This window comes from Phacochoerus africanus, chromosome 2, assembly GCF_016906955.1.
Source record: "Phacochoerus africanus isolate WHEZ1 chromosome 2, ROS_Pafr_v1, whole genome shotgun sequence".
Lineage (NCBI taxonomy): Eukaryota > Metazoa > Chordata > Mammalia > Artiodactyla > Suidae > Phacochoerus > Phacochoerus africanus.
In genome coordinates, this window is record NC_062545.1 from 243,838,400 (window position 1) to 243,851,053 (window position 12,654).

Below are 12,654 nucleotides of genomic sequence, written 5' to 3' on the forward strand. Positions count from 1 at the left end.
ATTTTTATATTCCCTTTCTAATACTTCATTGTTAGTATACAAAAATGTAACCAATTTCTGAATGTTAATCTTATATCCTGCTACTTTGCTGAATTATTTGATCAGTTTGAGTAGTTTTTGTGTGGCATCCTTAGGGTTTTCTATATATAATATCATATCATCTTCAGGGAGTGGCATAGAGTGACAATTTTACCTCTTCTCTTCCAGTTTAGATACCTTTTATTTCTTTTGTTTGTCTGACTGCTGTAGCTAGGACTTCCAATACTACGTTAAATAAAAGTGGTGAGAGTAAGCATCCTTGTCTTGTTCCAATTTTAGCGGGAAGTCTTTCAGCTTTTCTCTATTGAGTATTATACCGGCTGTGGGTTTGTCTTAAAAAGCTCTTATTATGTTGAAACATGTTCCCTCCATACCCACTTCAGTAAGAGTTTTTATCATGAATGGATGGACTGTGATACGTTTCTTAATTGTGAACAAATCATAAGGCTTCCTATGAGAATCAATAGCCATTCTTATAGAAAAAGCTAGTGCTAGAAAGCTTAAGGAATGAGTTAACTTGAGTGTTTTCGAAGAATTATTTTGACTACAAAAAAAATGTAGCTCTTCTTTATTCTTAGTTTTTCAGAATATGAAGACATTACAGAAACGTGAACTTTTACCAGCTAGCTGGGATTTTACTGCAACTGGGCCAAAACATAGCAACAAAAGTGAAAGATATCAAGAAATGTCCAAATTTCTCTCTCAGGATAACTCTAAAGCACACTGAGAACTGACACCATTCTTTAGTCACAGAAAGACTTTACTGTTGTGTCAGTAATTAATTAATTTATTTATTTATTTATTTTTAAGGCTGCAGGTGCAGCATATGGAAGTTCCCTGGCTAGGGGTTGAACTGGAGCTGCAGCTGCCTCCTACACCATAGCCACAGCAATGCGGGTATCAAACCGTGTATGTGACCTATAACACAGCTCATGGCAACACTGGATCCTTAACCCACTGAGCCAGGCCAGGGATCAAACCCAAGATCTCATGGATACTAGTTGCAGTTCACTTCCGCTGAGCCACGACAGGAACTTCGGTAATTTTTTAAGAGCTGGCATTTCTCCATACATTTTACAAAACTTCAAATACAACAAAACAGCTAAACAGCAGGCATGTAAACAGAAGGGCATATTGTCCAAAGGACCAAGGAATTTTAACTCCTTTAATATTTTACTTTATAAACTTATTCATCATCTCTACTCCATCACTAAATCATGTTTCACATTTTGGAGGTGGCTCAAATTTCTTAGAAAACTGCTTTATATATTAAATATTAGTGTGTCTTCATGAGCTCATATAACTTCTGGCCATTTTAAAGTAGGCAGAAAAGGATGCACATTAATTTCTGGGCTTATTCAATTAGAAGATTAAGCTCCTGGCAAGGGTAACCTTCTGATACCTGAGGCAAACAAAACATATCAACTGGCCATCACTTTACAGGTAATTTTACAAACTAAAATGTAGGTTCTTAATCAATAAAATTTTCTCTAAAGTATCATTTCTCTTGGGTTTTTTTTGTTTGTTTGTTTGTTTGTTTGTTTTTTAGGGCCGCACCCATGACACAAGGAGGTTCCCAGCCTAGGAGTCAAATCAGAGCTGTAGCTGCTGGCCTACGCCACAGCCATAGCGACTCTGTATCCAAGCCACGTCTGTGACCTACACCACAGCTCATGGAAACACTAGATCCTTAACCCACTTAGCAAGGCCAGGGATCGAACCTGCGTCCTCATGGATACTAGTCAGATTCATTAACCACCGAGCCATGACCAGAATTCCTAAAGTATCATTTCTATTTTTTTTTTTTTTTGGTCTTTTTGCCTTTTCTAGGGCTGCTCCCATGGCATACGGAGGTCCCCAGGCTAGGGGTCTAATTGGAGCTGTAGCCACTGGCCTATGCCAGAGCCACAGCAATGCGGGATCCGAGCCACATCTGCAACCTACACCACAGCTCACAGCAATGCCAGATCCTTAACCGAGTGAGCAAGGCTAGGGATTGAACCTGCAACCTCATGGTTCCTAGTCAGATTCGTTAACCACTGTGTCACGATGGGAACTCCTAAAGTATCATTTCTAAAGATGAAGCCCCCAAAAGGAATTTTATCACAGAGATAAACTGTAGGCCTTCAAATCCCAACACTGAGGTTAGATTCCATTGGAATGTCCACTAAATTCCCTCAAACAGGCTATGCAATCCTACTCAATTTTCAGTTGAAAAACTAAGGCTTCAGGAAAGAAAGTGACTTGCTCTCAATGTCCTTGTGAACTAGTGGAAGAATCAATAACACTCAAATTCTTACTTTGGAGTTTTACCTAGTATTCTCTGGTGCCTTCCTAAATTGGCCATTAGGTAACCAAAAGCCAAATCTGTGCTCACTAATAAGATTATTGAAATTTTTTTCCAGGTTACTACTATTTCTTGGACAGGCAAGATATATGTTCCTCATATGCTTTGAAACACTATTTGAGGCATTTTCCTCATTCTTTACCTTTCCTTTGTCTTCGTTTCTGAGATAGACAGCAAGAGTGAACCTCTAGATCAGCAGTATCCAATGGCACTTTCTGTGACAATGGAAATGTTTCATCACATGCGTTGTTCAATACAACAGCCCCTCATCATGTGTGACCACTGTGCCCTTGAAATATGGTTACTGTGACTGAGGAACGGAATTTTATATTTTATTCCATTTAATAAATTTAAATTTATAGCACAACTCTAGATAAATATAACTTCAGTCACTGCATTGCATGTGACCCACTCATGCAGATCCCTCCCCACTTACTGAACTGAGCAAAACACTAATGAGTCCCACAGAAATAAAAAAAAGGCTCCAATTCCTTTTTTCCAGGGTCAAAAGTTCTTCTTATTCCTAAAGACCTTTTTCTAAAACCTCTAAATCTAATTATCAAAGCTCCCACTACAAGACTCTTATAATCTTATGGAAGAAATGGAAGAAGTATTGGCCTTCTACAATTCACCCAACAGTTTTCTTTAGCCCCAATACCAGAATGTTTTTCTGAAATGATTTCTTCCTTCTTTTCACCACTTTTCTCTATTAGTAATGTTCCTGTCTACAAACTCAGGTAACTAAAAACTAGATATTTCAAAATATAATGCTCAAGATTCTACAAAGTAATTAAATCACAGGGCTAGAGGAATCAGCAATCTTGACCACAATATCAGTGGGGGAATCAAAGCAGTTAGAATTGGAATGCAATCTTTACAAGAACAGAACCAATACCTGAGACCCATGACATTACAGCAAAAAACTTCTCAAAAGCGGCATTTTTGTCCCTCTCCTTTTTTTTTTTTTTTTTTTTTTAAGGTCCACACCCTCGGCATATGAAGTTCCCAGGCTAGGGGTTGAACTGGAGCTGCAGCTGCCCGTCTTCACCACAGCCACAGCAACAAGAGATCCAAGCCACATCTGCGACCTACACTGCAGCTCAAGGCAATGCTGGATCCTTAACCCACTGAGCAAGGCCAGGGATAGAAACTGCATCCTCATGGATTCTAGTCAGGTTCGTTACCACTGAGCCACAACAGGAACTCCTATCCCTCTCCTCTTGGATGGAGTAATTGGAATGCTGGTAAGAATCCACTAAAGACTATAATTTTTATTTTGGCTAAGATAATAATAAGTTCTTCTAATGGAAACTAGCCAAAGGGTTTGCCAGCTTCTTTAGGGCCAATTCTGTCATTTGGCCATGTCAGCAAGCCACACAACAAGACTTCTTAAAGAAAAAAAAAAAGGATTCCCACTATGGTAGAGTGGGTTAAGAATCCAAGTGCAGTGGCTCAGGTCACTGAGGAAGCATGGGTTCAATCCCTGGCCCAAGCAATGTCCTGATCTTATAGACTAAAATGTTTTGTTACATGTTTTATCCAAGGATCCAGCATAGGTTGCAGCTGTAACTCAGATTCAATCCCTCGCCTGGGAACTTCCATATGCCATGGGTATAGGAAAGAAAGAAAGAGAGAGAGAGAGAGAAAAGAAGGAAGGAAAAAAGAAAGGAAGGAAGGAAGGAAGGAAGGAAGGAAGGAAGGAAGGAAGGAAGGAAGAAAGAAAGAGAAAGAAAGAAAGGAAGAAAGAAAGAAAGAAAAAGAAAGGAAGAAAGAAAGAGAAAGAAAGAAAGAAAGGAAGAAAGAAAGAAAAAGAAAGAAAGAAAGGAAGAAAGAAAGGAAGGAAGAAAAGGAAGGAAGAAAAGGAAGAAAGAAAAGAAGAAAGCAAGAAAGGAAGGAAGCAAGCAAGCAAGCAAGCAAGCAGCTGGTATCCAATTCACATTAAAGATTTATTAAGTTATTGGAGGGCAAAATCCTTCTTATCCATTCCACTCAAGACTAAAAAATTAACCCATCAATTTAACCTTTCAAGGTTCAATTCAACCTCTACTCTTATCTTCCTTCAAGAAGACTTCTCTGATTCTACCAATGAGAGAAATCTGCTTCTTTCAAACACCTACAACTGTATTCTCACACTTTAATGTGCACATACGAACCAGCTAGGTACATTGTTAAAGCGCAGATTCTGAATCAGTAGGCCTGGGGTGAGGACACTGAAAGAAGCTCCTAGGTGATGCCCTGGCTCACCTCAAAACTTCTACATAGTGAGATTTATAACCCACTTCTACAGATATCTTAAGGACACCTATCACTTTTGCTTCAGAATTCTAATTATTTACATATACACCTCTCCCCTGCTGAATTAAAAAGTCCTTGGAAGCATGATATGAATCTCAGCTGTCTTTTTCTCTTCCCTAGCAGACAGCAAACAGGCATTCATTCAAATGACAGGAGGAAAGAAAAGAATAATAGCAAAGAAATAAAGTCTGTGCAGCCAGGGCCATGGGTAGTTTTTTATAGAATCAAAGGTAGGCTAAAGAGTACTATATGCTGTGAAAACTCAGACCATTTTTTTCAATTTACTTGGTTAAATGAAACAGAGTACAGCAATGTCAGAAAAGCTATGACCAAAGCATGGTAATCCTTGCACTGGATAATAGGGGCACAGACCTGCAAAGCTAGCAGTTTTTTTTTTTTTTTTTTTAATGGAAATACCCAATCAAGTAATAAATTTGTTAGAGGAGTTAGAGGAATATCCTTTTTTAAAATCAAGATAGACTACACAAAGAACTACTGAATCATCAAATTCAATGTCCTGACTTTACAGACTAAAACGTTTTGTTACATGTTTTATCCAAGGATGCAGTGTTAGGTATGTGGAAGAAGTGGAACTTGTACACAGATGCCCTGACACCTGGTCCAGTATTCCTTGCTCTATGCTACCTGTTGAATAGATACTAAATGCAGAAATAACACTATCGTTCTTAAACTGTATCTTGTGAACACTTCTATTCTGAATTACTGGAAGAAGAAAGAGTAAACAATTTTTTGAAAAGGGGGCAAATAACATGAACACATACACACACAAACAGGAATATGGCCAATAAACATGAAAAAAACTCAACTTTGGTTGTAATCAGAGAAATGTAAATTTAAATCAGGTATTGTTTTTGATCTACTAAATTGGCGCAGATTACAAAAACACCCACTGTAACTAGAATATGAGCAAGTGGGCATATTCATACAGTGTTGGTAGAAATAAATACTGGTGCAACTTTTCATTAGGGCAAATGTGTACACTGTATCAGAAATCCTAAATAATAGACATACTATAGGATCCAAGAAATATAATTCTAGGAGTTCCTGTTGTGGCACAGTGGAAAACAATCCAATTAGGGACCATGAGGTTGTGGGTTTGATCCCTGGCCTTGCTCAGTGGGTTAAGGATCTGGCATTGCCATGAGCTGTGGTGTAGGTTGCAGATGCAGCTTGGATCTGGCATTGCTGTGGCTCTGGCGTAGGCTGGCAGCAACAGCTCTGATTGGACCCCTAGCTTGGGAACCTCCATGTGCCACTGATGCGGCCCTAAAAAAGACAAAAGGCAAAAAAAAAAGAAAGAAAGAAAAAAGAAATATAATTCTAGAAAACTAACCTGAGGATATAGTTGGAGGTCTGCAGTGAATATCACTGTACAGATGTCACTTGCACATTTTTTTTTTTTGGTCTTTTTAGGGCCACTCCTATAGCATATGGAAGTTCCCAGGCTAGAAGTCGGATTTGAGCTACAGCTGCTAGCCTACACCACAGCCACAGCAATAAGGGATCTAAGCAATACCAGGAATCGAACCCTCATCTCTTAACCTAAGCCACAGTTGAAACTCCTCGCTTGTACATGTTTATTTATTTTTTTTACAATTGTGAAAAACTGTAATTACAAATAACTAATATTTTAACAAACAATGAAGTAAACTGTAGTGCATCTAAAAGTTGAGCTACTACAAAGTTACTGAAAGTCATAGACTACAGTATGAAAAATGTATTCAGTAACTGTGACAATTAGACATCTTTCCCAAGGCTTTCACAAGTTTTAACTATCAGAAATATTACTGAACAGGGTAATATATTCCAGTGCCTCTCAATCTGGCTGCATCCTAGAATCTACTCAGGAGATAGAGGGTTAAGAACTCAGTGTAAAAGAATGCAAATGGCCTTTAAACAGAAAAAAGCTCCATCACACTCATAAAAAAGAGAATCAAATTAAAATGCAGGGAGATACCATTTCTCACCTATCAGATTGACAAACACCCAATCATTTGACATTCGCCTTGTTAGCAAGAATGTGGGGAAAGTCTGTTACATTGTTGGTGAAAACTCAAAATTGCAAAACTCCTGTGGAGAGGAATTTCCACTATCTAGCAACACCTACAAAGCTACAAATACACTTACCCTTTCCCTCAGCAACTTCAATTGCAGGAAACTATCTCTAAGTTACACAGTAAAAGTAGTTTTGCAAAAATTAGCTTGTATACATATTTGTTAAAGCAAAAAGATGGAAATGAGTAGATTAGCACATCTATCCAGAGGAGAAATAAAACAGTTTAAAAGAAATAAGAAATATTTATATCCTGATCCCTAGGATATACTTCACAGAGTTTAAAGAGAGGAGGGAGAGGTGGGCAAAGAAAGCATGAATCATATGCTAGAGTTTATCAATCAGGATGGAGAAACAAATATACACACATATAAACACAAATAGATTGCTTACTGGCAGCAATGCTGGATCCTTAACTTGCTGTGCCACAAGGAAACTTCCAAATTACATTTTCTTTTTAAAGTGAATTAAGAACTGAGAAGAATTTTTTCAAGATTTCTTATGTTAAGAGGAAGCTAAGTGAGTAGGAGATAGGGATAGAAGCTAACCTTATGTAAACATAGTTTGCTTTCTAGATTTGGCCTTGAAAGCAATACATTTTACATAATTACATATTAAAAGATAATTTTTTAAAAACAAAAATTGAAAAGCTAAATGAAACAAATAAACCTAATTATACATTGAGTTGGTGATTAAGACCACACAAATTTAATCACAGATTTATGGGGAACAAAAGAAATGTAGAAATTGGGGTTCCTGCTCTGGCTCAGTGGTTCGCAAACCCGACTAGCATCCATGAGGATGTGAGTTCTATCCTTTGCCTTGCTGAGTGGGTTAAGGATCCGGCGTGGCCGAGAGCTGTGGTTTAGGTCACAGACGTGGCTCTGGCATAGGCAGATGGCCACAGCTCCAACTGGACCCCTAGCCTGGGAACCTCCATATGCCGTGGGTGTGGCTCTAAAAAGACAAAAAGACAAAAAAAAAAAGGAAAGAAAGCAATATAGAAACATAAAACTTTACCAAGAGGATACAATCAGTAATACTCAGAATATGGGAAATTCTATAGGACAGGACCCAGTTTCCTCACTCATTAAGTTACAAGAAAAAAAACATGAGATAGAGAATCCATAGATTATAAAGTTTTAGACAAATAACCCACTGGTATGCCTGGAGTTTACATGGATCCTGTTTTGTACATGCAACGTGTTAAAAAATTTTTTTTTCTTTGAAACAAGAAAATCTGAACATTGATTAGAAATTTGATAATATAAAGGAATTTCTGCTAATTTTCTAGATGTGATAATGATATTTTGTTTTTGCTTTGTTGTTTAATCCTTATCTTTTAGAGAGCCATACTAAAGAAAGAAGAAATGACCTGGGAATTTGAAAACAAAACCAACCAAAAATATTTGGGCCCCTGAGACGTAACTAGCCTGGTAAAGGGCCTAGACATCATTTTATTAAAACTTCCCCAGGTGGTTCTAATGAACAACCAGGTGTTTTACAAACCACTGATCTGGGGCAAGTCATACGAAGAGGATAAATAACTTGCTGAGCTATTAATGGAACTACATGTCTCCAAAAGCACTCTTCTTGAAGTTAAGAATCAGTATTTATTATTGGCACTAATGGTAAAACTGACATCTCTGAATTCTGCTGTACTTATTTTCAAGGTACTTATAGTTTACTTAAATGTTTATTTAGCTCTCTGATTTACTTATTTTCCTAACCTAAGCAAGCTTTTCTTTGCTTCTTATTTATATTGAACAAACCAGGAGCAATAATGGCAAAAGACTTAATGTCCAGGCACAAGGCAATTAGGCTAGTAACAACTTATGATCTATAAACTTAACCATCAAGATATTAATGAGAAAGTGTCCTCAATAAAACAACTGGAGTGGAATGTTACAAATCTCTGAACCACAGGATAGGTTATCTAGGCTATATCAGGCAGTTAATTCCAATTTAGTCTTATTTCTCTTATCTCACCTTTTTAAAACTCTTGTACATAGCCAATGCAGGAAGAACAACTGCTAAGAAATAACTAAAGCAGAAAATGGTCACTTTTAATCCTGAATAAACCCATCTGAGATAGAAAGATAAGCAGAAATGGGCTAATTAACAAATAACTGGTTCTTTGGTTAAATGCTCCCTTATCTTACTTATGAGCTGCCAAGTAATGATTGTCACATAGAAAAATGAAAATATTATGCTCTGATACATCTGGCCAGGTGCTTTTCTCTGATTCAAGCAGCTCTCCTTAAAAGCACATACTACTGGGAAGCAATTTCCCAATCCAGGTATTAACATACATTGGGGCTTTAGCAGAGAAACACTGCTGTCTCCGGCAATCAAATCATCCATAAAATACGATTTAACAGTTATGGAGGCAGAGACTATATAGTTCACAAAGTCGTAATCACACATCTATTAGACCAATTCAAACTATAACAGAAACAATATATACAATGAGGTATAGAAATGGTATAAGGAGGATTATGGCCTCTTTGCATTTGCCAGCTGACTCAAAATTTCTTTTCTGATTTATCCAAAATCAGTGCATTATACTATCCCACTTTATCAAACACATATTGCAAATTCAGTGGAGTTTAAAAATAATTTAAAGGCAATGGGGGTGTTTTATAAAGCAAGCCTGAAATAAAAGAACCCATCCTCTAAGATCCAACTTTAAATATATGTATACATTAAATATCAAGGGAAAAAAAGTTATCACATTGAGCTTCTGTGTTTAGCTACCCATCCCAGAAAGACTTTTTAGGCATTGAATGATAGGTACCAAAATGCTTTTGAGATCACAGAAGGAAGAAGAAGGAAAAAAAAAAAAAAAAAAAACCTGTCTACAGAAGTTTAGGATTTCATGTTTCAGCTATAATCTTATGAACAGCACTAAATCTCAATTGATCCACTTCTTTAGGGCTAAGGTATAGTTTGCCTGAAAAAAAAAATATTGTGGTAAGACAATATACCGCTTTTTAGAGCAGACCATTTGTGGAAAAAATGACCTCAGCTAGGTGGGAACTTGGATATTCAATGGCTGTACATGGGAAGTAATAAACCTGAAGTTTGAGATGGGGAGTTGGAGGGAGGAGGAACAGAGTATGTTGGGGAAGATAAAGGATATTTTTAGACAAGTGAGATATTGAATAAGCAAGTTCCATCACTAGAACAGAACTGCTAGTTAGATAAGTAATTCAAATTGTGATTAGACAGACATTCTATAAATATTTGCTAACTAGTGTATTATTAAAACTACTTCAGTAAACATTAAAAACACCCAAACTGAATCTAGCTCAACTTGTAACTCTGGGTTACTAAACCTTTTCTTGGGCTTTATTTGGCAGCTTATTAACCTGTACATTTATTCTCTAAAATGTCTTCTATTCCTCTACATTTACTTAAAGAAATAAGTGTACATTAACTAGATTTTATATTAGAAAAAATTCTTTTTCATGCTTAACAAGATTTTCAGGTTTTCCATAAAAAGGATGAGTTATTTCAAATTCTTTTTCCTTCGACTTAGCTCTACAAATACATGGTGACTCTGATGTAATTTTTCTATTCAGTATTTCAACTTTTCTTTCTAATCTCTTAAGATTTTTGCCCTTTGTTTTTTTGTAACCTAAAAGTAATTTCTGGCAGAGAACTCATAATTCTGACCCTTTTATGGGTAAGGAAAAGACTACTATCTATTATCCTTAAAGAGAGAATGGTCTCTAATAACAATGAGTATTATTTCAGTATTTTTGGAAGGAGAGACCCACAGTATATAATGCAATTGCCTAGAAACAGCTCTACAAAGAGTATTTTCCTCTATACAGAAGCTACTCATTACGTTTAGTTTTAAGAAGTGACAATAAGACACTTTATCATTTAGCATTACCATGTTCATATTCAACTTTTAGTTCTAGGAAGAACTATGACATCCACTTTAGTTTTTTATAATACTTTCTCTGAAAAGGCTTATAATACTTTCTCTGTGTATGGCTTTTGCATATGATTTGGAAATCACAAAGAAAGAGGAAGCACAGAGAAGAGAAGGGGAAATAGAAGAGAAGGTATAGAGAGAGAGAAATTATTTCAAACGCAAATATTAAAAATTTAACATAATATGGTAGAATAAGCACTGAGAGTCCATAGACCTGCTTCAAATTCCAGTTCTGCCAGTAACCAGCTATATGTCAGTTATGTTTCTCACAATATTAAAGAGTGATTATGACTTAATGTTCACCTTAAATTCAGCTTTTAAAAAATAAACTGTGATTAAAGTATTTTCACGTATTGTATTATAACAACAATTAAAGGTACATCATTTTTATCATATGGAGTTAGTCTTTCACTTTTGTCTCAATGTGGCCTGCAGCTTGGATTACTTAGGTTGCACAAAGATGTACTTTGGAGGAAGGACTAGGGGAAGATTCCTTTACAAGATGGGATGGTACTGAGCCGGTGAGAGAGTTAAAGAGTAAGTGCGTACGTATACAGAAGACCAGGTCATTCACAAATCAGGAGCACTAAAGAACAAATGTGCTTATATTTCAGGTGGGGGGCAGTGAAACAAGACGTGAGTGAGGCCCTGAGCTGAGGCTTTCTGGTAATCAAAGCCTCCACCCTTCAAACCTTCACTCCCCCGGTGGACACCAGACCAGTTTCCAGTTCCGGGTTCCCAACCAATCGTATCAAGCCACAACAGAGGGCTCCGCCAAACCGGGCACCGTTTCAGGGCTCTAGAGAGATTCACACGACCCCAGCACCTGTCGGCCTCACATTTTTCCCAAAAGGAGGGGGTGGGAGGGAGCAGTAGGTCTATCCCCCGTCCTTTTGGACTTAGGCTACCACTAAGTCCACGAGCCCTATAGACCAAAACAACCTCCGAACTCCGTGGGAAGGGGCGCTACTCGCCGTCACCCTCCCAAAGATCCTTCATTCAGGGCTAATTCTCCTGTTCACAGGTCCCAACCTCCGACAGTGGTTTCTCAGGCCTCGGGAACCCCGGGCCTGGAAAGCAGACAGACGGATGTCGAGAATGAAGGCAGCAGGAGAAGGTGCACTCCTCGCCACTAGAAGAAAAGATAGGAAAGCAGGAGTCGGGGCAGCTGTAAGCCTCTTGGCTAGCGGGGGAGGCTGTCCGTGAGTCAGTCGAAGGGTCTGTCATTCCTTCACTCACTCACCAGGAGCAGGAGGGAGCATCTGAGGTCGGGTAAGGATAGGAAGACGGCAGGATTCATGGTAAAGCCGGGGTCCGCGGCAGGGACGGGCCTTGGCGGCTGGGACTGGAGAGGGTTGGGTTGGGTTAGGAAAGGGCTGGGCTCCGGGAGCCGGCGGTAGCGGAAGACTCTCCCGGCAGCGGCACCTCGTCCTCTCGACCCGGAGCTCCAGCGGCGAACACCCGGGACAATTTCCAGAGAGGCCTCTCACACCCTCACTTCCGGGTCCTGCCCACCTCGGAGCATCTAGGGAAATGTAGTCCTGGGCCATTTTCAAGGATCAAGACAGCGGGCGCCCAGAACTCTTTTCCCATCAGGCTCTTGGCCCGAGCCCACCGATTCCGCTGCGCGCGGGGACCTGTGGGATAGAAAGGGCGGAGGGCGGGTGCACGCCTGTGTTTTAGAAGATGGGAACTACAATTCCCAGAAGGCTGTACAGTCGAGAGCCTGGGACGGCCTTCTGAGGGACTCCGCTAGTTTTAGCACGGTGGGCTCTATCCCAGCCGGATGTAGTGGCCTGACCTGGTGAGATGGTCGGGCCAGCGGGGCTCGTCCCTCCTGGAGCCACCCCTAGGAAGTGAGTCCTGGAGGAGGCGAGGGTGAGTAGGAGGGGGCATCGCTGGGGAGGCATTAAACAATCTGCCACGCCTTGGCCCCTGCCTCAAACTCAAGGG

The 12,654-nt window shown here is 39.1% G+C and overlaps 2 protein-coding genes across 5 annotated transcripts in view; one reads left to right on the forward strand and one right to left on the reverse strand.

Moving 5' to 3' along the window:
* The window catches only part of ERP44 (endoplasmic reticulum protein 44), a 105,687-nt gene extending 93,490 nt beyond the window's left edge, over window positions 1-12,197 (reverse strand). The window contains exon 1 of the mRNA XM_047768039.1: window positions 11,945-12,197. Coding sequence (XP_047623995.1) covers window positions 11,945-12,001 — 57 coding nt within the window. The 5' untranslated portion in view covers window positions 12,002-12,197. The remainder of the gene's footprint in view (window positions 1-11,944) is intronic.
* Window positions 12,198-12,372: 175 nt separating this feature from the next.
* Window positions 12,373-12,654, forward strand: part of INVS (inversin) — a 166,181-nt gene continuing 165,899 nt past the window's right edge. For 3 of the 4 annotated variants that reach the window (XM_047768041.1, XM_047768043.1, XM_047768044.1), the window contains exon 1: window positions 12,378-12,579. The gene's annotated coding sequence lies outside the window, so the exon portion shown is untranslated. Of the gene's footprint in view, window positions 12,580-12,654 lie in introns of all 4 variants that reach the window. The other variant, XR_007133271.1, reaches the window with a different exon arrangement.